The following is a 22,940-nucleotide window of genomic DNA, read 5'->3' as shown; positions in this document are numbered from 1 at the left end:
GCTCCTCGCACTGCGTTTTGCTGGCGCCCCGCCTCCGCGGCTCGAAGCGAAGGAAAGGGGCCAGGCCGAGTCTGAGCCCGCCCCCTCCCCCGCCCCCGATTGGCTGCTGCAGTTGTCCATCCAGAATCTATTTTTGATGGGAGGGGTGCCACCCAGTCTGCCCCAGATCACGTTTGCCCCTAGCAGCCAACCAGTCGGGGCCAAGTCCCCGGGCAAGAAGCGATTGGGGGCGAGTGAGCTCGGCCCCACGGTCCCCCGTCCGGGTCCCCCAGCCCCCGCCCGGGAGCAAGGCGGTATATCCTGCACTCCCTCCCTGACCACCTCCCCTTCGTGGAAGCGGAGCGGCGGCCTCGCAGTAACGCAGAGGCGAAATGTAGCGAGCCGGGTGTCGCGGCTGGACGCTCGCCTTGGCTGGGGGTGTAGGGGGCACGCCGGAGGCCGAGGAGGACTGCCGAGGAGGAGTGATGAGAAGAGGGGGATCCCTGCACCCCCCAAAAACACGGGTCCCTGCTGCCACACGCCAGGCGCCCCCCTTCCTCCCCAGCGAGGGGCAGGTCAGTCCTGTTGGGTCTAGAGGGTGGGTGGCGAGGGCGGGAGACCTGGAGCGCAGCGCATTTGCTGAGTCTGAATCGGGGAGAGGCGGGAGGGCCACCCAGATACCTCTCCCTCCCGGGGTTTGGGGATACTAAGACGGTCTTTTCTGTCCCCTCCTCAGGGCATCCTGGGTCACTTTTGCTTCTTTCATCCCATGGCCTTAGGCCCATCTGAAGTCTCAGTCACTGGAAGGAATGGGGTGAGGGACTGGTTTCTCTTCCTTCGAGCCCCACTTTCAGGTTAGGTGACCTGCCAGGAAGACGGGAGGAGGAGGGAGGGTCAAGTTTTAACGGACTCAGAAACTTTTCTGGCAAGGGGCAGTGGACTCTCTTGCTCAGAGGTTTCCTCCTGGATCTCTAGTGAGGATTTTTGAAAGAACCACAGGACAGTGTTTCAGGAGACTGGAAAAGGGAGTCCTGGTGACGTGAGTGACTAGAAAGAGAAAACAGTTCCCATGGGCCAGTTACTGGAGTTTGATCCACCCTTTCCCAAACAGGAGTTGACTAATTGTGTGTGCTTGGAATACTTAAGGACCTATTCATCTTTCCTAGGGAAATTCTCTTTAAATTTATTTTTTACTTGTGAGAGCTATTCTGGTGAGCTGGAATAGGGTGGGATCAAGGCCTAGGGATTTCTTTAGGCAAGAAAAGTGGGGCCATTACAGCTAAAGAGACATGCAAGTGCATGGGAGCAAGTGCATTTTGGCTTATGCTGCTTTGCTTTTTATTTTGCTTTGTTTTATTTACTTATTTATTTGGATGGTGCTTTTGTTTTTTGTTTTTGTTTTTTAAGAATTACATTATATCCAACTCTCAATAACCCTGGGGAACAGGGTGAACCTAGAGAACTGAAATGTGTGCATAATAACCAATAGTTTTACCGTCTTTCCCTTCAAACTGAGATAACACCCTTGTCCTATCTGACAAGCTCACAAGGCCAAGAGCAGGGGGAGAGAAGTAGGAACAGAGGCCTAGGTCCAAGTCAGTGTCTGAGCTTTCTGTAACACTGTTGACTCTCAAGGGCAGGAGTGGGTAGGCCTCTGGCTCTTGGCCTTGGTCTGGCAGCCTTGCCCCATTGCCCAGGAAGTCCTCCCAGTTGTTGTTTTTTTTTCCTCAGGGGCTCAGGGGCTGGGGCTTTTAGGGGTCTGGGGTCCCTCACTCAGTGATCAAATTCTCCCTGCTTATTTGCCCTGTGTGGCTGTAAACAATCACTTTCTACAGCAGGGTGGCTACAGGGAGCTTGTGACTGAATTTGTAACTGACCCCACTGGGAGACCACACCTTAATAATCTTGGGTTCTTAATGGGCATTCAAGAAGGGATCTCCCCCAGGACATCCCTTCCCATCCCCGGTCGCTGAGAAGGCAATGCCAGGGTCTCCTGCGCAGCATCTTCCTAATCCCAGGCTGGCCACATCTCATTGCTGTTGACCACAGTGGTGGTCCCTGTGAGGCAGTGGGTTGCCTGTTGGGAACATGGCAGGGATAGTGCCCTCTGGGCATCTAGATGTCACAGGGCAGGAATGGGTGATTTAATGAAAAAAAGGAAGGCAAATAGCAAACTCTTTATACCTGCCTTGTGGGAGGATTCTCCCAGTAGGAGCTGTCCTTTGCTGTATCATAACATTCTCTTTTTCTTGTCTTCTTTCTTCATACATAAGGTGTTCCATACAGATTCTTGTGACTTTAAGGACCAGGGATTTGGGAAGGTGCAAGGTCTTCCCAGGAAGGAAGGACATCTCTGGAAAAAAGGAGAGAGACAGCAGACAGTGCCCTGGGACCAGCAGAGCCCGAGGAGCTGTGGGAAGCTGAAGGAGCCCAACCAGAGGCGGGGGAAGGAGCCACAGCCCCCGGCCGAGGCTGCCTTCTGAAAGATCTGAACTCAAGCTACTTTAATGAAAGAAGGGCCACCTCAGAGGGCACCCCAGACTTAGCTGGGCTCTTCTACTCTGGATGGCCCTTGCTCTGAGAAGCCTGCACTGAGAACCAAAGAAGTTAAGAGGCCAGAGAAGCTTCCCCCAAGCACAGCGCTGGCCAGCTGGGTCAGGCTTCTGCACCCCTAGTGGCCGGCTGCAGAGTCTGGTGAGGAGTTTCTTGCTCCCCTCCAGCTCGTGGCTTCAGTGCTTGATGGGGCTGCCTGTTGGTGGATCAGTTTTTGCAGCACCTGATAGGAGCGGAGAGCCGTGGGAAGAGGTCCCGCGGCGACCAAGCCTGGGTTCACCCCAAGACTAAGTTCTTTCCAGAGTTAGAAAGGGAGAGAAAGCAAACAAAGAGAGAAGAGTTCCCCCTTCTCCTCCTCCCTTCCCGTCATGTCCTCTAAGCCGGAGCCGAAGGACGTCCACCAGCTGAACGGGACTGGCCCCACTGCCTCACCCTGCCCTTCGGATGGCCCCGGGCGAGAGCCCTTGGCCGGGACCTCAGAGTTCCTGGGGCCTGATGGGGCTGGGGTAGAGGTGGTGGTGACTGAGTCTCGCGCCAACGCCAAGGGGGTTCGGGAGGAGGACGCCCTGCTGGAGAACGGGAGCCAGAGCAATGAAAGTGACGACGTCAGCACAGACCGTGGCCCCGCACCACCCTCCCCGCTCAAGGAGACCTCCTTTTCCATCGGGCTGCAAGTGCTGTTTCCCTTCCTTCTGGCAGGCTTTGGGACTGTGGCTGCCGGCATGGTGCTGGACATCGTACAGGTAGGACCTGGGGAGGGCAGCTCTTGACCCTGAGCCCGGAGCCACCTTTTCCTCCCGGAAAACTGTCTCTTGGAGCTTTTCTTCCACCTCCCTGTCAGAAGCAGCTGCTGTTTCCTGGAGTACTTTTCCCTTTGGATCATATCCTTGGCTTCTTCTTCGTCTAGTTACTTTCTACAGAAGCCTTGAGGAAGCTCAGTAGTCCCAGGGAGGTGGTCAGGGCAGTATTGCTTAACAGAAGCAGAATTGGTTCCAGAGCTCAGGCTTGGAAGAGGAGAGATGGAATAGGGTTGTTACCTGCCGTCCCTCCTGGGCATTTCTGCTGAGCCCAGCTCAGTAGGAGACATTTAGATAGGCCTCCTCTTTATACTTTCTTTTCCCTTTACTTTGGGGTTTCAAGGATACCCACAGGAGAAAGCTCAGTTTCAAGTGTCCCCTTCATCCCCCTGCTGGGCAGGAATTTGTCCAGCTGCCAAGAGGGTCTCAAATTAAGTGGGAAGGTTCTTAAAGGCATTTTGTGTTGCTTGTCTGCCTGTAACCTTGGCAGGATCTTGCTGGGGATTGGGGGTGGGCACATGCTGTCTGATACATGATTTGCGGGGGTGGGGGGCGGTGTTGGTGTGATGAGACATAGAAGTGCTAATTGTGTGACATATATGGGGACAAAATATAATCTCTCATGGAATCTCTCAGGAGGACATGGAGTTCAGCATCCCCTCCCCTTTTCCCATCCAACCCTACCAACGATGCATGTGGTAGTACAGAGAGTCCTGCTGGCAAGTCTCACCAGGCCCTTGTCCCAGGAAACAGGGTGGTTGGTTCTAGGTGGTTCTTTCAATGGTGTCTACCTGGACCACTTTGGCTTGAGTCCTTAGGAGAACACTGCAGCTTTGGTTGCTAATGAGGATGACATTTATGTCATTCCTGCTCTCTCCCCTAACCTGTTATCTGGGGGATTGTTCCTCATGCCAGAAGCTAGGAAGGCAGGCTTTGGATTCCTCCCCCTGGTAGCTGCTCCTTCTAGGGCAGCGAGTGGAGGTAATGGGAGGAGGAGAAATGAGACCAGGGTAGCAGTTCTCCACCTCTTCCATCCCTTTCCTGTGGCCTTGGTTTTCATTCTAAGAGTTTTCCAGTTCTGGTTTGGTGCCTCCAAAGGGTATAGAACCAGGATCTGGTGGTGACCTGGGAAGGGGTTGTTTTCTTTTGTGGATAGTAAGAACGGTAGTGGGGAGCATCTGTTGGCCTCTTCCGTGGGCGCATGAGGTAGGAACCATAACCATCTCCATAGTGTAGGTAGGGAACCTGCGGCTCAGAGGGATTAGGTAACTTGTCCCTGGTCATCTGACTCAGAACCTATGCCATTAACCTCTGTGGCCTTCACCATGGCTGTGGTTCGCCAGTTGGTTAAAGACTCTGGGAGGGGTCTGCTCTCTTTGTCTTTCCCCGAAGAACAGAGTAGACTGGAATCGGGAACAGCTGGAGTTACATTCTAAAATGAGCAAAGAACAAAAGTTCTTAGAGGGCCCCTCCCTCCCCCCACCTCACACACTGAAAAGACTTCAGACACCTTGCCCACCTCCACCCCTCACCCATGGTCCTGAGACATTGAGAAACCCAGGTAGGGAATCTTTGGAGCCTGACCAGTGTGCCCACAGAGGGCCAACATTTGCCCTCAGTTTGGCACCTAGGCCCACCCCATAGCTAAGGTTCAGTTAGTATGGATGACAACGGCTGGTTTGTTCTTGTCCCCGTCCCCCTAGCCTCCTGCCACAGCTGGTCTGGAGCAGGCCCTGCAGATGGCTGCAGTTATATCATGGCAGGGGTGGGAGCAGAAAGATCAGGGACCACAGGGAGATTCTTATTCCATACCTAAGGGGGCAAAAGCGGTGTCTGACAATCTCGGATTCAGGAAAAGCAGGACAATTTCTAAGGATTCACACCGCATTCCCCCTTCACAAGCTAAGATGACCTTCAGTGGGACAGAATCTGGGGCCCTAAGAGGCTGGGGCCATCAGGAGGAGCTGGCTGTAGAGTGTCCCCAGTGTCTCAGAGCAGCTGAGCAGAAGGCCGTGTTGGTACAGATGTCTCCTTGGTCCAGGGCACCCCCCTTTTTTCCCCACTGCTGCAGAAGCCCCAGTCTCTTCCCCAGGCCCATTTCTCTCTCCTCTTATCTGCCCTCCTCTCCACTCAGCCTGTAGAACCAGCCTCTGCAGTGAGATAAGGGGCTGGCGTACTGGCCAAAAGTAGGAAAGGTTTAAGTGGACTGCAGTCTGCTGCAACTTCCCCACCGTGGCTGAAAGTTCCCATAGCATTTGGGAAGGAAAGCAGGACTGGGCCCAGTGTTGGAATTGAAGGGGGTTGGGATCTGGGAGCCTCCATGCTGCAGATGCCCTGCCCCACCTCCTGGTTTGGTCCTAGGCGGCTGCAGAGCATCTCACTCCCCTCTTCTGTCAGCCTTTTGAGGGATGGGGGTGGCAGGAGGTGGTGTGCCAACCTTCACTGGAATCCCCAGCTGTGTTAAAACAGGTGAGACTCCCAGCTCCTTATCCTGACTCACTCCTCACTTGCTGAGGATCCCAAGGAAAGGAGACACCCCCTCCCCGAAATACCTCCTCCTCTCGCTTTTCTTTCCTGCTGTGTATACAGAAGAGTCTACAAAGATGAAAGTGGATGGCAAGCATGGGCTTAGGGAAGTGGAGTGGGAAAGAAGCGTTCCTCTCCTGGCTGGCCTGCCCCCGTGGCTGCTGGCATTCCTGGCTAGGACACTCAGGTTCCACATGTCCACCCCTTTGATCACACTTTGTACAGCCCTCTGTACCCAGGTGCTGCCCTGAGGCCCTTCTCCTTGGACACCTAGAGGATGTCTGCAGGTGGTGGGGAAAAGCCTGAGGTGAAGGTTGGGTTTACTCTAATCTGAGCTGACTTAGTCCTCACCCTGAAAGGTAACTCCAGCCCACCTTCCCAGGTTCTCCCACAGCCTGGTTCTCAGAGCTGCTGGGGATCTTAGTCTTCTTCATGTCCTTGACTCCAGCTTTTCCAGGCTGTGACTTTCTTCCCTGCTGCTGTCTCCCTGGAGGGGAAGGCTCAGGGCAGAACACTCAGAGGCAGGCAGGGGTCTGTCTTTGAGAAGAGGTGAGGGATGGAAGAAGCAAGATGGAAGTATCAGGATGAAGTAGCAGCAGGGCCACTGAGGTGTGAGACTTAGGGTGACTGTTCTGAATTGGGATTATTTCTAAGTGTGAAGGGAACTGATTCATCCCTGAGCCCCAAAATATCAGGGCCCAGTGAGCCCTCACTCCCCTGTATCCATGGACAGAGAGGGAAAGGGAAGAAGAGCTGCATTTCTGAGAAGCAGTGTCGATGTGTTCTGTCCCCGCTTCCCGCCAAGTGCTTCCTGGAACGTGCCCTTTTCCATCCCCAGCAGAGCAGGAAGGTGTGGGTGAAGGCTTGGCTGACTGGTTTGACCTCAGGGGCAGGCACTTCCAGCCTGGATGAACAGGATGGGCCTGAATTAGGCCAAAGGAGGAAGGAGAGACACTGTCGGGCCCCTGCCCATTCTACCCACTCCTCACCTCAGGGCAGCCTGCTTCTCGGGCTCTCTCAGAGCCGTGTGTGTGTGTGTGTGTGTGTGTGTGTGTGTGTGTGTGTACATACATGTCAGAGGCTCCCCTGTCTGAGCTGTGTCTTTGAGAGGCTTTGGTGGGTGAAGAAAGTATGTGTGTAGGCATTGGCTACTTTGACCCGAGTGCCAGCTCAGGGCGTTGCTGGTAGGGGCACAGGGGGTGTGAGGTTCCAGGCTGTATCCTGGCTGGCCGGGAAGACTTCTGCATAGGGCTGTCATTGCAGCCGCTGGTTCTCCTTTCCTGTCTGTCCCGAATCTTATCGCTGCTAAAACCCTATCCCTTCTAGGTCCTTGTGTAGTTGAAGGAGAGGGTGCCTGTGAGCTGGGAGACGCAGGGATTTGGGAGTATTTATAGTGGCAGCTGGAGGGGCTTAGCTGAGCTTCATACATTTTTTTTCTTAATCGTAAAGACAAACAAATATACCTTACAAACAATTCAGAAAATATTGCTGGCATACACTTGGAGTATTTCTTTCCGTGCTCCTTCACTCTGCCAATAAGTACACATATTTTACATTCGCCTACCTGGAGATCAAAGCTTTTCACAGAGCCTGCGGCTTGGAAGCTGGGAGCGGTAGGTGTTATGCAGTGAGGAGGGGATACGAGGCTGGGCTCTGGAGCGGAGCTTCCAAACCACCCTTATAGGTCAGCCACCCTTATGAGGGGCGGGGAGGGGAGCAGAGAGAATTCTTCGTCTCTGGAGCTGCGTGTCCAGTTGAGGTGAGGGAGGAGGAGGTAGAGCTGAGCACGGCCTTGCCTGCTGGGAGCTGGTGCCCCAGAGCTATGTGCTGGCCTTGTCCAAGAACAACAGTCCCCGAGTTCCTCCAGCGTAGACGGGGCTCACTAGGGCTGCCTTCTCTTTGGGGGCCCAGGGATGAAAAGGGATTTGCATCCCTCCTGGCTCTTCCCGTGGGTGCCTGAAAGCTCAGCAACTGTGGCTGGGGGACAGGCGGTTTCTTTCCCATCCTTAGTTTTCAGAAAGAGCCTTCCCTAAAAAAGTCCTGCGCCTTCCACCAGTGAGGAGCTAGGCCAGGAGCTCAGGTACAGATACGCTCCAGTCCTAATGAGATGAGCCCTTCCCCTGGGTCCTGGTAGGGACTCCCCCTGCCATCAGCACCCCACACACACCCACAAAAAGAACTCTGACAGGAAAAGAGAGGTCCTTGCCTTTATAGGACTCCCCAGTGTCCAGCCTCCCCTGGACTCTAATCCTGGCCTTAGCCCCCTCTGATTTCCGTGCTCCTCCTTTTTTTTAACTGTGGTAACAAACACATAAAATTTATCATCTTAACCATTTTTAATGTATAGTTCAGTGCTGTGAAGTATGTTCACATTGTTGTAAAACAGATCTCCAGAACTTTTTTATCTTGCAAAACTGAAACTCTACACCCGTTAAACAAACATGAACTTCCCTTTTCCCCCTCCTCCTAGCCCCTGGTAACCACCATGCTACTTCTATTTCTAGGAATTTGAATACTTTAGATGCCTCATATAAGTGGAATCATATAATATTTGTCTCTTTGTGATTGGCTTATTTCACTTAATATAATGTCCTTTTTTTTTTTTTTTTTTTACGGTATGCGGGCCTCTCACTGTTGTGGCCTCTCCCGTCGCGGAGCACAGGCTCCGGACGCGCAGGCTCAGCGGCCATGGCTCACGGGCCCAGCCGCTCGGCGGTATGTGGGATCTTCCCGGACCGAGGCACGAACCCGTGTCCCCCGCATTGGCAGGCAGACTCTCAACCACTGCGCCACCAGGGAAGCCCAATATAATGTCCTTAAGGTTCATCCATGTTGTTGCATGTAACAGGATTTCCTTCCTTTTAGGGCTGAATAATATTCCCTTGTATGTATAGACCATGTTTTGTTTATTCATTCATCTGTCAGTGGACACTTGGGTTGCTTCTACCTCTTGGCTATTGTGAATAATATTGCTATGAACATGGATGTACAAATATCTCTTCGAGGGCTTCCCTGGTGGCGCAGTGGTTGAGAGTCTGTCTGCTGATGCAGGGGACACGGGTTTGTGCCCCGGTCCAGGAAGATCCCACATGCCGCAGAGCGGCTGGGCCCGTGAGCCATGACCGCTGAGCCTGCGCATCTAGAGCCTGTGCTCCGCAACGGGAAAGGCCACAACAGTGAGAGGCCCACGTACCGAAAAAAAAAAAAATCTCTTCGAGACCCTGCTTTAAGTTATTTTGGGTATATACCAGACGTGAGATCGCTGGATCATATATTATTTCTCTCCTTAATTTTTTAAGGAACCGCCATATTGTTTTCCATAGTGGTTGTACAATTTTACATTCCATCGACAGTGCACAAGTGCTCCAGTTTCTCCACATCCTCACCAACATTTGTTATTTTCTATTTTGTTTTGTTTTTTAATAGTTGCCATCCTAATGAGTATGAGGTGATATCTCATTGTGAGTTTGATTTGCAGCCTTGCTCATCATTAACTATAGAGTTGTCAGTGCTGGAATTGCCTTTAGGGACCATCTGATCTGGTCCCTGAAGTGTACCTTTTATAGTCAAGAGCTCAAGGCCCTTATAACTTGTCTAAGGTACCCCTGGCTGGTCTCTGTGGGAGGATGTTGGGGACACAGCATGAGGCCTATCCTTGTGGTCTCTTGTGGGAGACCCACGACTCTCAGTCCAGTGCCTTTGCTCATTAGAGCACTTTGCCTCCTGACCTTGATGCTCTGATCAGCCTGCATACCTCTGTCTGGCCTCCTGACCCCTCCCCTCTCCAAACCTGAAGGCTTTCCATTCTAGAAACGAATAAAGGCACAGGGAAAGGAATCCACATTGCCCTCGGGGGCAACACAGTCCCAGCCTTTTTTGCAAGTCTTCAGTTTCAACTGCAACTAAAGTAGCTTTCAAATAACCAATCCTGGCTCCTACATTTTTCCTACTTAGCACTAAGGAGTGCAGTGCTCTCTGAACCTCAGTTTCCTCATTTACAATGTGGGATAATAATAGCTCCTACCTCACTGGGTTGTTGATAGGATATAATGAGGAAATGCACATAGAGCCTTAGGCTGGCACATGGTACAGACTTAAAAGATGTTAGCTGAAGAAATAGGTAGGAGAGCCAGGCCTGATGGTCTCAGGGCTGGAATCCCTGTCTCCTGACTCCCAGTCCAGTGCTCTTCCTTGCAGGGGTACACTTACCTTTCCTAACTGAGAGATTGGGGCAGGTCTGTAGGGTGAGAGAATGTAGAGGAGGAATGAAAAACCTCTTGCAGACCAACACTCTGAGGTTTGGGGGCCACAGTCTTAATTCAGAGCCTGTTCTAAAGGAGAGCTGCCGTGGCTGAGGCACAAAGCCCTTGGAGATAGATAGAAACCAAACAAACTCTCTAATCTCCTCAACCCCAGCCCCGTGGAGCCCAGTGCTCAACAGCTGAGACAACACCGCTCAAGGCTGAGGCCACAGAGAAACCAGACTGAAGACAATTGGAAGGGAGATCGCAAAGGAGTTCTGGGGTGTAAGCCAGCCCGGGGTGACTCAGCTGTGTGGGTCCCTGCCGTCTTCTCCCCCAGCTCCACAAAGCAGGCAGAAGAAGCAGAGACGGGCTAGGGCCTCCTGACTGGAAGGGACCCTCCACGTCTCCCCTGCTCTGGGTGGCAGGAGCGGGGGCTTTGTTGTTTGGAGTACCACGGACTTGGTTTGCTTCCAGGGTTCCTGGAGGAAAGGCGTCTGACGTGCTCACTCCCTGCTGATTCCATTTTCTCCTCAAGCCCCTGCTCCCAGACTATCCAGTTGTAACCGAACAAGGGCTCGTGTGCCCACAGCACAGAAAGCCAAACTCTGACAGCAGGTTCGCAGCAAAGTAAGGGCTGACTGCAGGGCACCACACAAGGGAGTGGGAGACAAGCCTCAGATCCACTCCCACTTGGTCTCTGAGTGAGGGGGATTTAAAGGGGAAGAACAAAGAAGCTGGGGTTAATCATCATCTTGTGACGTTTCTTAATTGTACTTTTGGGACTCAGAGTTTAAGAGTCTATGGTCTGGTGGTCCATGACCCAAGGGTCTGTTAGCTCGTTTTGACCTAGAGAAACAGCCTGAGTCCGTACGTTAATGATGTTATGATTGACCTCAGCAATCTTAGTCATCTGACTCTGGCTGATTGGTGTTCAGTTAGCACAGGATTGAGGTCAGAAGGGACAAGAAAGGGATTAAAGTTTTGGATAAAGACACTAATCATAACCTTGGAACAGGAACTCACTTTTAGGAGGGCTCAGTTTCACGTTCAACCTCGATGCCAGCCCTTTGGGGCCCTGAAATGCCTGGGTTCTGTTTTCACCTTGCAGCACTGGGAAGTCTTCCAGAAAGTGACAGAGGTCTTCATCCTGGTGCCTGCACTGCTGGGGCTTAAGGGGAACCTGGAAATGACCCTGGCATCAAGGCTTTCCACCGCAGTGAGTGTCCTGGCTGGGAGGAATGGGGCACACAGAGGACTCGGGGGCAGCACAGAGCCTGACTAGGAGATCACCACAGGCCTTTCTCAACTGTCCAGGTCTGCAGTGTGGGTCTGGGGTGGAAAGGAGTAGGGAGACCCCAGGCCGGTTGTCCTGCTCCTGGGCAGGAGCTCCCTGCCCAGAGTGGTTCCCAGGCTCGGTTTCTGGATGTCCCAGCCATCCTTGGCCTCTTGCCCCACCCCCTGCTTCGCAACCCGCCTCGTGACTGTTTGTGCAGCTTTGACAGGCAAGCATCATGCTGGTCCCTCCACCTGCACAGATGGGGGCCTCCTCTGATCTCCAGCCCTACTCTGCAGCTGGGCAGGAGCAGAGCCAGGCCTTCCCAGCCCCCCTCCAATCCCATTCCCTTTCCCTCATGGCAGGCTGCTCTTCTGTAAGGGAATAGATGAAGAGGGGCTTCTCATCACTCCCACCTCCCCAAACTCTTAGATCGGCCGTCATGGTTCGGAGACTGAACCAGATACAGGCCCCATGGGGTGGGAGGCAGGAAGCAGTACAACTCAGGAGGCCAGGGGAGCCAAGTGACAGGGGTGTCCCTGCACGGCCATGAGCCTGGAGAAGGCAGCAGAGAGAAGTGGCAGCCAGCCTAGCCCTTCCCAACTTGCCCTCCTGGCCGATTCCCATGCCGCCTCACTCCTTCCCAAACACTCTCGTGGCCTCCGTCCTGCACCAGCAGCTGACCTTTCTCCCCTAAGATGGCAAGCTGGCTTCAGAGCCAGGGAAGGATCAGGTCATTTTAACCCATGTGGGAATGAGCTGCCCAGGTGAGCAGGGCAGAGCATGGAATCGGCCTCTGCTCAGTGGCTGTCCTGAGAGGAGGGGAGAAGAGGAGGCTGCCTTGGGAGCCCCCTTCCCAACCCCAGCCAGAGGCAGGAGCTCAAGGCTCTTTTGCTCCTTCCCTCTCACCCCAGCCCCTCGACCCTGCTTCACTTTCCCTGGGGGTCACGTCCTGGTCCCAGAGTCTTAGGTCACATGCACTGCCTGCTGCTCCAGGCAAGGTCCTAATGGATGGAGCTGCAGGCCTTTTCCAGCCTGGAGCTCCAGACCCTCGTCCTCCCTCTCGCAGGCCAACATCGGGCACATGGACACACCCAAGGAGCTCTGGCGGTTGATCACTGGGAATATGGCCCTCATCCAGGTAAGAGAGCAGGGACCAGAGACGGTGGGGCTAAGCTTCCTCCCTGGTCAGGAGTTTGAAAGGCTTAAGTCAGCCCCTGCCAGCTCCTGAGTAAAGCTCCAGCATCCTGCTGAGCTGGCTTCTCCCAAAGGGACTCCAGGAGGTAACCAGGTTTCCCAGGAAAACAGCCAAGATGGGGGAGACCCCAGTATCTCCACTGTCAGTTCTTGGCTTCCGGTGGTGCAGAGGGCTCGCGTCCCCCCAGATCAGACTCAGGAGGAGACCCGGGAGTGCTGAAGGTCCTTGACTGCTGTTGTCCCATCTCCCCATGAGGCCACACAGGTTCCGAACTGGGAGTCTTCCCCGTTGAGTCCCAGGCCTTGTGTCTGGACTGAAGTCTCAGGCTCTACTGAACCTCCCCCAATCCCCAGAGGAACACTCATTCAGCCAGTAACATGTCCTGGGTTCCTGCAGGGTGCACTACCCAGTACTGGTGTCTGGTGTGAAACTAAATAAATAAAGACATCATTCCAGCCTGGGAGGACTGGACAGGCCGGCCCCGCCTGCCTCCTGGGGCTGCTGAGGGCAGGAAGAGGTCTGGCTAAGTGCTCAGTGACCTCAGCTAAGACACGCTCTGCTCTCCGAGTTACCACTCCCCTCCTCAGGTGCAGGCCACGGTGGTGGGCTTCCTGGCGTCCATCGCAGCCGTCGTCTTTGGCTGGATCCCTGACGGCCACTTCAGTATCCCACATGCCTTCCTGCTCTGTGCCAGCAGCGTGGCCACGGCCTTCATTGCCTCCCTGGTACTGGGTAAGGAAGGGAAGGGAGGGGCAGGGGCGTAGGAAGGGCTGCCCCAGGGGTGTCAACTAAACCTCCAGTCTCTCTTTTTGTTGGTTGATACCCCATTATCTCTTCTTACCCTGCCTGGCCCCTCTCCTTCCTCCCCAGGCATGATCATGATTGGAGTCATCATTGGCTCTCGCAAGATTGGAATCAACCCAGACAATGTGGCCACGCCCATTGCTGCCAGCCTGGGAGACCTCATCACCTTGGCACTGCTCTCAGGCATCAGCTGGGGACTGTACCTGGAGCAGGGTGAGGCTGAGGCAATCAAGGGTGTGACCAGGGTGGACTCCTGGGTGGGACTGGGAGAGATGGTAGTGGGCTTGCACATGTGTAAGGATTTCTTCTATGTTCTTAACTGTTTGGTGGGAGCACAGTTTGTAATAACTCCCTGCCTTAGAGAGGTGAGGCTAAGTACTTATCTCAAATTCATGCAGGCAGCGGGAGCAGGGGTGAAAGTATTTGAGAAATATGCTTGGTGCTGTCTATTCTCACTTATCTTGGAGGGGTAAGGGGGAAAGGAAAGGAACTAGAGGCTGGAATCTGCTTGCAAAATGAAGAAGAGGGGAGATAGGGATTTCTGGGGAATCTAAGCAAGAAACCTAGGATCTGGTCTGTACCCCTAATAAGTTCAATGTCTGAGGAGGTTTCACCTTGGTTTCCTTATCTACAAATGGAAAAGGCTGGCCCCATCTACCTCCCGGGTGTACAGTGAGCATCAAATGAGGTAATACATTTACTGGCATTGAGTGTGGTGTTACTGTCGATCAGTTGGGGCATTTGCAGGCTGAGCCAGGGGGAGGCTGGGAGCAGGGAGCCGCAGTGCTCACCTCCCTCCCATCTCTGCCTCTCTCAGATGTCTGGCAATATATCTACCCCCTGGTGTGTGCCTTCTTCGTGGCCCTGCTGCCTGTCTGGGTGGTGCTGGCTCGACGGAGCCCAGCCACAAGGGAGGTGTTGTACTCAGGCTGGGAGCCTGTCATCATTGCCATGGCCATCAGCAGGTAGGCTCAGGCTCTTGATGCCCACCCTCCCCCTCCCCCCTCCCTTCCACAGACTCACTTTTAAGCCCCGGAAAGAGGAAGTGTGGCACAGACCCTAGAAATGCCTTCAACACTGGATCAGTCACATGTCCTTCCGGTGCAAGTGACAGAAGCCATCTGAAATGGGTTTCATTAGAAAGCAGAACACACTGGCTTAGAGAACTAAAGAGGCACAGCTGGATTCAGGGACATAAATGATATCATTAGGGCCCCAGTATTCTCCATGTCTCAGCTCTGCTTTTCTCTGTGTTGGCCTGCAGCTTCAGGTTTGCACTTCCTTACGCTTACTGATGCCAGCAGGGATTCTTTCTCTCAACAATTCTGCAGAGTCCCATTATAGAATGTCATTGGCTGTCATCCAGTCATGTGGCTATCCCTGAACCAATCACTGTGGCCTTAAGGATGTGCTGCTCTGATTGGATGGGCCTGGGGCCTCACCATCATTGGAGCAGTGTCACTCGAACCACAGTGACTGAGTTTGAGAGAGGTGGTTCCCTGAGGAAAAGCCCAGCACTGTTACCAGAAGGGGAAATCATACTGAGCAGGCAGAACGGCAGGCGGCTCCTCTAGCCAACTTGGGAGGTGGGTAAAGGAGACAGCTGCCTGCCCCAGTTTGCTCCGGGTGCTGCGCCAGTGTGTATGTCAGGAGCATCAGCTGGTCTGGCAAGGGGAGGCGAGGACTGGAAGGACAAGGGACTCCTGGGAGCCACCTTGCTGCCCACGTCCAGATGGACCTGTACCTCTCATCCCGAGGTCTGGAACAGAAGCCTTCAGTGGTCTTTGTGTCTTGTCTTTGTGTCTGTGTAGTGTGGGAGGCCTCATCTTGGACAAGACTGTCTCAGACCCCAACTTTGCAGGGATGGCTGTCTTCACACCTGTGATTAATGGTGAGGTCTTGGCATTAGCTGCCTAGGGGAAAGAAGAGGGCGGGATCAGAGGATTTAGGGGGCTTTGTATCAGTCAGGGTTCTAGCAGGCAAGAGAGTCCAGCTCAGATAGTTCACGACTTGAACTGCTACTTGAAACTGGTTACTGGAACCAGCGCATGAGCACTGGATGCCTGGGTCCACGCAGAGTTTTGGAGAGGGGCTGAGCCAGGCAGGGCCTTGTCCCCTCGGCTGTGTCTGACCGCAGGTGTACACTCTGCATTGATGGAGAAGGCAGATCCACCTGTGTCCCTTCCTGCACTCTCAGCCGTGTTAGGAGTACGTGGGACTGCCACCTCTCCATAGCATGGGGGATGGGAGGAGCCTGGAAGACTCCCTGGAAGGAAGGGTGTCTTTGTCTTCCTTCTTAGTGTCTCACTCTTTTCCTGGGGTCTGGTGAATGGGTCGTGCCCTCCCCACTCCCCACCCCCACGTCTCAGGTCTTACGTGTCTCCGCAGGTGTTGGGGGCAATCTGGTGGCTGTGCAGGCCAGCCGCATCTCCACCTTCCTCCACATGAACGGAATGCCAGGGGAGAACTCTGGGCAAGCCCCTCGCCGCTGCCCCAGCCCTTGTACCACCTTCTTCAGTCCCGGTAATGCCAGAGTCCCCACCTCCTCGGTTCACTCCATCACTTCAGAAACAGCTGGGGCCTGCATATGTAGGTTCTCCTTCTCTGTTGGGCTGTATGTACCAGCTGTTCTGGAGGGCAGAGCCCAGGCAGGAAGGCTGTCCTTTCCTGGGTCACCCTGGGGGTTGGGGACCATGGGATGGAGACATAGAGATAGTCAGCTGTCTGCTGCCCTGAGTGTAGCGTGGTACCTCCTGACTTCGAAAGGCCTCTTGGAGCCCATTCTCCTCCTCCCCTTCTCCTCCTCACACCATCTCTCCCCTGGTTCCAGATGTGAATTCTCGCTCGGCCCGGGTCCTCTTTCTCCTCGTGGTCCCAGGACATCTGGTGTTCCTCTACACCATCAGCTGTATGCAGGGCGGGCACACCACTCTTACACTCATCTTCATCATCTTCTACATGACAGCTGCACTGCTCCAGGTACGGACTGGCAGGGGCACGGGGGCGGGGGCCAGGGCTGCCCTGCACGGATGGGAGGGGAGGTCCAGGCTTGGCCCAGAAAGAGTCTTCCAACTCTTTCTCTGTGACTGTGTGGCCAGTAAACACTGGACAGGGGCTCAGGAGAACAGGCTGTAGTTCCAGCAAGGTCACTAACATGCTGTGTGACTTTTGCTCAGTCATTTTACTTCTCTGAGGCTCAGTGATACATTTGTAAATTGAGAGGAGTGGATCAGAGGTGGTGGACTTTAGGCAGGTGCCATCCCCACTAGCCTGGCCACACAGCTCCATGTGGTTCTGTTCGCATGCTGGGGTTCCTTGGGAGATTTCATTTGAATAAAGGGTTTCACAGCTTGAAAACGTGTCAAAACCACTGCACTGGATAATCTGTTGGATCCCATCCAGCCTTGCCATTCTGTAATACTAGGATGCTTTCTCCCTGGCTTTTTATTACCTTTTTTTCAACTTTTTGTTCTGAAATAATTATATATTCTCAAGAAGTTGCCCCCCAAAATGTAGAGAGATCCCATGTACCGATCACCCAGTTCCCTGCAGTGGTAACATCTTGCATAATTATAGCACAACATCAAAACCAGGAAATCAGTGTTGGTACAATGCACAAAGCTATTCAGATTGCACCAGTTTTAGTATGCACTCGTGTGTGTGTGTGTGTGTGTGTGTGTGTGTGTGTGTGTGTGTGTGTGGTTCTATGCAATTCTATCACGTGTACATTCATGCAACCACCACCACAGTCGAGATACAGAACAGTTCCATCACCACAAGCCTCCCTTATGCAACCCCTTTATAGCCAAACTCACCCTTAGTATCACATTTTCAATTTCTACAGATTTGCTTTTTGAATAGGTAATAGTAGTCACATAGTTCAAAAAATGTGGAAGGTTCATAGTGAAACCTCAGTGAAAAGTCTTTTCTCTGCTTTTTCCAGCCATCCAGTTCTGTTCCTCACAGGCCATTGGTGTTATCTGTTTCTTTTTTTTTTTTTTTGAAGTATAGTTGATTTACAGTGTTGTGTTAGTTTCTGGTGTACAGCAAAGTGACTCAGTTTTATATATATATATATATATATATAAGAATATATATATATTCTTTTCCATTATGGTTTATTACAAGATACTGAATATAGTTCCCTATGCTATACAGTAGGACCTTGTTGTTTATCTATATCTGTTTCTTATGTATCCTTCAAGTTTATTCTATATTTATGCAAGCAAACATACATATTTTTCTTATTTTCCTCCTTTTTTTTAAACACACATGTAGCACACTATACATGCTGTCCACACCCTGGTTTTTTCACTTAATTTATCTTCGAGATCATTCCACACCCATATGTGAAGAGCAGAACACCCTGATTTTTATGGCTGCATTTTCTCCTGTTGTGTAGACGTGCCACAGTTTCATTTAATCAGTCCCCTATTGGTAAGCCCTTATCCATAACTCCAACCCCTCATCCCCAACTTTAGAAATGTTGTGTGTTAGGACATCTTAGCAAGGGCTGGGCCAACCACATGCAGTTTCCCCGCGGCAGTTACCCAAGTTGCCACGTTCCATTGTGAGTTGGGGTGAAGCACACTCGGTGGGAAAAGGGAATGTGTGTGTACCGAGGGTCTGTGGCTGGAGGGTAGCCCTTGGCCACGTCGGGAAGGATGGGCCCGGCTTCATTCCCCATTGTGAACACGCTGGGGGACACTCTCACCTCTACTGTCTTCTCTAGCCTGTGCAGGGCCGGAGCCGGCACTTGATCCCCTCTAAAGGTTCTTCCTGATCCCCTCACTGCCCCCTCCCAGCCATGTGTCCCAGGGCCTGCTCGGGAGGCTGGAATGTGGGGACAGCTGCTGCCATTCTCTTCGTGGGACACGTCCCGAAGTCCTTCTGGCCACGCTCTTTATTTGGGATGCTTCTGCAGCTGCTGGCCAGGGTGTGAAGTTATGGGGGGCTGGCCCTCACCCAGGGGGCCACAGGAGTCCAAAGCAGCCGTGTGTGGGGCAAGGTGGAACGTGAAGGTGCTAGAACTGTAACCTCTGGCTTCCTTGGAGAGAAGACAGGAGAGCAACTAGGTTTACCTAAAAATAGGTATCACTTCTGGCTTCTGGATCCCCCAGTGGCCCTGGTTCCGGCATCTGAGCCCCTCAGGGCAGAATTTGCATACCACAGTATTTACAAAGTACAGTCAGGAGGAAAACCTCCCAAATGACTGTGTTGGAGCTTTACCGTTAGAAACCGTTTCATTCTCACGCAGATGCAGTCATTTGGGGATCCCCAAATGTCAGGAATCATGCAGACTATATCAAAGACGCAGGCCAGCCCACTCCACCAGAATATTTTAGACCGAGTTCATCACCAACTTAAAAGTGCGTGTGAATCTTGTTAAAATGCAGATTCCGATTTAGGAGATCCAGCGTGAGGCCCGAGATTCTGCATTTTTCAGAAGCTCCCAGCTGTTGTTGATGCTACTGGTCCTGGGCACACTAGCAAGGTTCTAATCTAGATCATTCTTAATTTTCTGTAGTAATGGAAGAAAAGCAAGGGCACAGATAAATCAAGGCAGCAGATAATCCAAAACGTCTTTTGAATTGGTGTGCACTGTCTGCTTTGCATTTAGCCGACTCATTCTTAATTCTGTTTTGCTAGGACTAATGTTAAAATACACTTGCATTCTCTGAGCCCACAACAGCAGAATGGGAAGGGTCAGGAGGAAGGCAGCTTGGGATAATCAACTGTTACTCAGACAGCTGTGCCGGCAGCAGCCTCAAACGCCGTCCTTATTCCACTCTGCTCTGAGGACAAATCCCTGTATGAAAGGCAAACTCCAACCCCCAGCCCCCTGCTGGGCTCCCAAAGAGGCCAACATGGCAAGAATTGGAGTGACCTGAGGATAGGATGACCCAGAATTAGAGGCAAGAGGGCTGAATTCCTGCAACCAGTGGGATGTCAATTAGGAAGCCTCTTGTTTAGTAAATTTGGGAGCAGAATGTAATGCTGATGTGGGAAACTCCACGGGGTAGGGGCATCTTCCTTCCCAAAGAACTCAAATTACTCCTGTCATCTGTTCAAGGTGGTCACTGTGGGGTGAAGGAACATAGAGGGGTTGCTGAGGCAGAGGGACGAGCTGTCCCAGCTTAAGGACTGTGGATAGTCAAGCCTTGTGATGCAATGAATGGGTTGATGGCATGGCCTCTGTCTCCCCCTGGAGAGAGGGGATGGCTGCAGGCTGGGCCCTTCTGTTTCTCCAGGTGCTGATTCTCCTGTACATCGCAGACTGGATGGTGCACTGGATGTGGGGCCGGGGCCTGGACCCGGACAACTTCTCCATCCCGTACTTGACGGCCCTGGGGGACCTGCTTGGCACTGGGCTCCTAGCACTCAGCTTCCATGTCCTCTGGCTCATTGGGGACCGAGACACGGATGTCGGGGACTAAGCTTGGTCACTCGGCCTTCTCTCCACCTCTCTGCACTTTCTGTGTGAAATTTTTTTTTGGTTTCTCTTCCCCCACCCCACCCCACTTGACACTCCCACCTCTTTCTAGGACTTCACTTTGATACCGAATTCTCATTATTTTCAATGGGAATTTTTATACATTGAGCCAAGTTTGTAGAGCAAGAATTCAGGCAGGACAGATGGACTGAGATGAATAGTACAAGTAGATTTTTGAGACAATCACCAAGTGCAATTTCATGGTGGGTGCCTCCAGGTGAAGTGGATTGGGGCAGGGGTTTCCATCTGGGATCTGGGGACATTTGGTTTAGCTTTAGCAAACTCAGCCTCTGTGAGTGGGCTCTGGTTTTGGGGGTTTGTCTTTGTTTTCTTTTTTTCTTTTCGGTTGAACAGAGGGATAAATGTCACTCTCCCTTCCCCTCCCACACACACATACTTTTTCTAGAAATGGACCAACTTCAAAGCACTAAGCAGGAGACAGCTGCTCCTGGCCCCAAATAATCCTAGCCCTATTCTCTACCCTGCTCTCAAAAAGAATGAGGTGAACTCCTTAAATTGTGTACGTGCTCCTTACCCAATTGCCTGATAGATACCACCAGCCCCTCCCTTTGATCTTTTTTCCAGTTGATTGTCTCATCCAGGAAGATACGAGCAGTGGCCTCGTCTCCCTGTTGACCCACGTCTACCCATAGTTTGCCAAGATCTACATCCTCCCTGGGCCCAGAGAACTGATTATCTCTGTTCAACCTTTATCTCTCATTGCTTCTAAGCACGACCTTTCCCAGAGCTTGCCGGGTTGGGTTCCAAGATTAGGGACGGAGAATGGGTATGTGAAAAATGGTTGGGAGGTTGAGGGCAGCCAGGGGTGTTTCACTGCTGCTGTTCTCCTGAAGACGTAATCACGTGGTCACCTTAGACCCTGTCACTTCCTGAAATCGCTCATTCTTTCATGCCATGGAGGTCAGTTTTCCTCTCTCTTGGCTTCTGCCCACATTCATCATTCATTCACTCATTCATTCATTCATTCATTCAGCAAATACACAGCCTCCCCAAGAGCAGCTCTTCCGCAGGCACGGTCTGAAACATTTGTTGAGCGCTATCTGTTGAGTGCCTACTACGTGTCAGGTCCTGTTTGCACAGGCACTGACTAGCCAGCAGTAAGGGAAACACGGTTCTAACCTCGCCTCGTTCCTAGATATAAAGGCCATGTGCCCTTTTCAATCTGGCAGAGAGTTTCCTCGCTGTATTTCCATCTTTGTCACCAAGCCAGCTTCCGCCTCTAGATTCCACTCCTGGATCCCACTTGCGCACAACACTGACCACGGCTAGAGCCCCTAGCCCCATTGCTCAGCCACTGCTGATTTCCCTAAACTCCCCTTCCTCACCCTCCCTTCCCCCCATCTCCTCACTAGCCACGCAAAAGAGGATTCAGAACTAGAAGGCTGGATATCAACCAACTGCTTCCACTTTTCTCTGCCCAGCACAAGACTGGGAGAACACTGGAGTCTCTGCACCTTCCCCACATGTTACCGTGAACAGATCAGGATTCTGTTGTCCACACTCACATGTACAAATCTGGGCATTTGGATGCAGGTTTTTTTCTAGCCTGTCTATCCACAGCTTTCCCTTAAGCCCTCCGCTCTGTAGCCTAAAGGGCCCCTCTCCAGGGGAAGACTAGGCAGTGACCCTGACTTTTACCACTACCATGCCTCATCCCAGGAACTTGCCCTTTACTTCCAGAGACTTTCCTCTCCCTCCATTTCCACCCAGGCCACCTTCCAGAGCCTAGAACTTTAGAATTGGAATCATAGAGGTTATCTAGCTGGGGTTGTGTCCAGCAGAGTTTATTAACACCAGCCTGGCCTTGTTTCTGCTCTTCCTCAGGCCTTCTTTCGTCTTGTCTTCCATCTCCAAACCCATTTGCACACAGACTCTTATACAGGCACCAAAACCAACTCTTCCGCCCCTGAGGCTGTGCCCCTGTGGTGTGCAGTCACCCCTGCCCCAGTCACTCACCGCTTCTTCATCTCTGGAGTTCAGCCAGGCTGCCCTGGGGGATTCCGGAGTGTCCTTTGCCACAAAAGCAAGAAGGTAGGCGTGCCCCAACCCCTGAGTGTGTGAGCAGAGGGAGGACTGCGGGGTGAGAGGGAAAGAAAATGGACTTCATGACTTTCATGGAAGATCCATTTCTTTTCCCCCGATTGCACAAACTGCATGGACTTGTGGCCCAGCTGTGAGGAGCAACATTGGTTTACGCTTCTATCCTTAAAAAGTTACAGAACTGTGTCCTACGACAATTATTTATAGTGACTATAACTGAATTGACAAATGTCAACGTAACTGATAAATTATATTTGGTAAAATAAAGAGGACGTTTATTTAGGTGGCTGGTGGTTCCTGTGTGTCTCATCAAAAAGCAGCTTCCACTGTTGCTTTGGGCCCCCTCTGTAGTCCCACCCCCTCCTCGCACAGAAGTGGAAAGGGGCCAGAGTGCAACAAGAAATATTTCTTAAATACAGAGATGCGTGATAGAAAACATCAGCCATTTATTGAGAAGCAATCAGTGCTACTCTGGGACATATTCCAGAAGACTTACTCTGTCCTTGCTCTCCACACACTGACTCAGCCTCGGTTGGGGTATTGTGCAAAGGGTGCAAGCACCTATGGGTTAAGATTCCTTCCCGCCAGAGGTTTATAATCTGCTTGGGTCAAATAATAATAGCCATTCTTTGCTGAGTACTTGCACGTGCTTTCACTGTGCTCAACCCTGTAAACTCTTAGCAATTTACAATTGACTGCAAAGGGTTTAGAGTCAGGCGTGAATTCAGATCCCAGATCTTCTGCATTGATCTGTGTGACCTTGAGCAGACCATTTACCCTCTCTGAGCTTCAGTTTCCTCATCTGTACTAATACGTATTTCCTAGGGTCGTTAAGCAACTTCAGTAAGATAATTGACATAAAGAACTAGACACTGTGCCTGGCATACACTAAACCCCAACATACTAGTCAACTCTGAAGTGAGGGGGAGGTGGGCCAATGACTAGGCAATGTCAATACTATGACCATAGGGGTAAACCGAGGGTGGCTGGGGAGCAGGCAGACGGAAAGGAC

At 52.2% G+C, this 22,940-nt stretch overlaps 1 protein-coding gene across 2 annotated transcripts; it reads left to right on the top strand.

Annotated features, from left to right (window-relative positions):
* The first annotated feature begins 183 nt into the window (after positions 1-183).
* SLC41A1 (solute carrier family 41 member 1) lies at positions 184-22,210 on the top strand. 2 transcript variants are annotated; one of them, XR_009536916.1, is made up of 13 exons: positions 184-554; positions 2,253-3,275; positions 11,208-11,315; positions 12,442-12,513; positions 13,158-13,302; positions 13,441-13,587; positions 14,192-14,339; positions 15,186-15,265; positions 15,763-15,897; positions 16,205-16,353; positions 19,626-19,854; positions 21,713-21,919; positions 22,060-22,210. XR_009536916.1 is itself a non-coding variant. In XM_060129734.1 (12 exons), the coding sequence occupies exons 2-11, from the start codon at positions 2,901-2,903 to the stop codon at positions 19,809-19,811; spliced, it is 1,545 nt and encodes a 514-aa protein (XP_059985717.1). In that variant the 5' UTR covers positions 184-554; positions 2,253-2,900; the 3' UTR covers positions 19,812-19,854; positions 21,713-22,210. The 2 variants fall into 2 exon arrangements, 1 of the variants encoding a protein (XP_059985717.1); XM_060129734.1 differs by having other exon boundaries at positions 21,713-22,210.
* Positions 22,211-22,940: the final 730 nt, after the last annotated feature.

This window comes from Lagenorhynchus albirostris, chromosome 2, assembly GCF_949774975.1.
Source record: "Lagenorhynchus albirostris chromosome 2, mLagAlb1.1, whole genome shotgun sequence".
Lineage (NCBI taxonomy): Eukaryota > Metazoa > Chordata > Mammalia > Artiodactyla > Delphinidae > Lagenorhynchus > Lagenorhynchus albirostris.
This window is presented reverse-complemented; position numbering and strand designations above follow the sequence as displayed.

What these genes read in the sequence shown, in the direction of transcription:
- SLC41A1 (XM_060129734.1), top strand. Translation starts at nt 2,901, where the DNA reads ATGTCCTCTAAGCCGGAGCCGAAGGACGTCCACCAGCTGAACGGGACT. An exon ending in CTTCACACCTGTGATTAATG is followed by an intron (nt 15,266 to 15,762) that starts GTGAGGTCTTGG and finishes GTGTCTCCGCAG; the next exon opens with GTGTTGGGGGCAATCTGGTG. An exon ending in TGACAGCTGCACTGCTCCAG is followed by an intron (nt 16,354 to 19,625) that starts GTACGGACTGGC and finishes CTGTTTCTCCAG; the next exon opens with GTGCTGATTCTCCTGTACAT.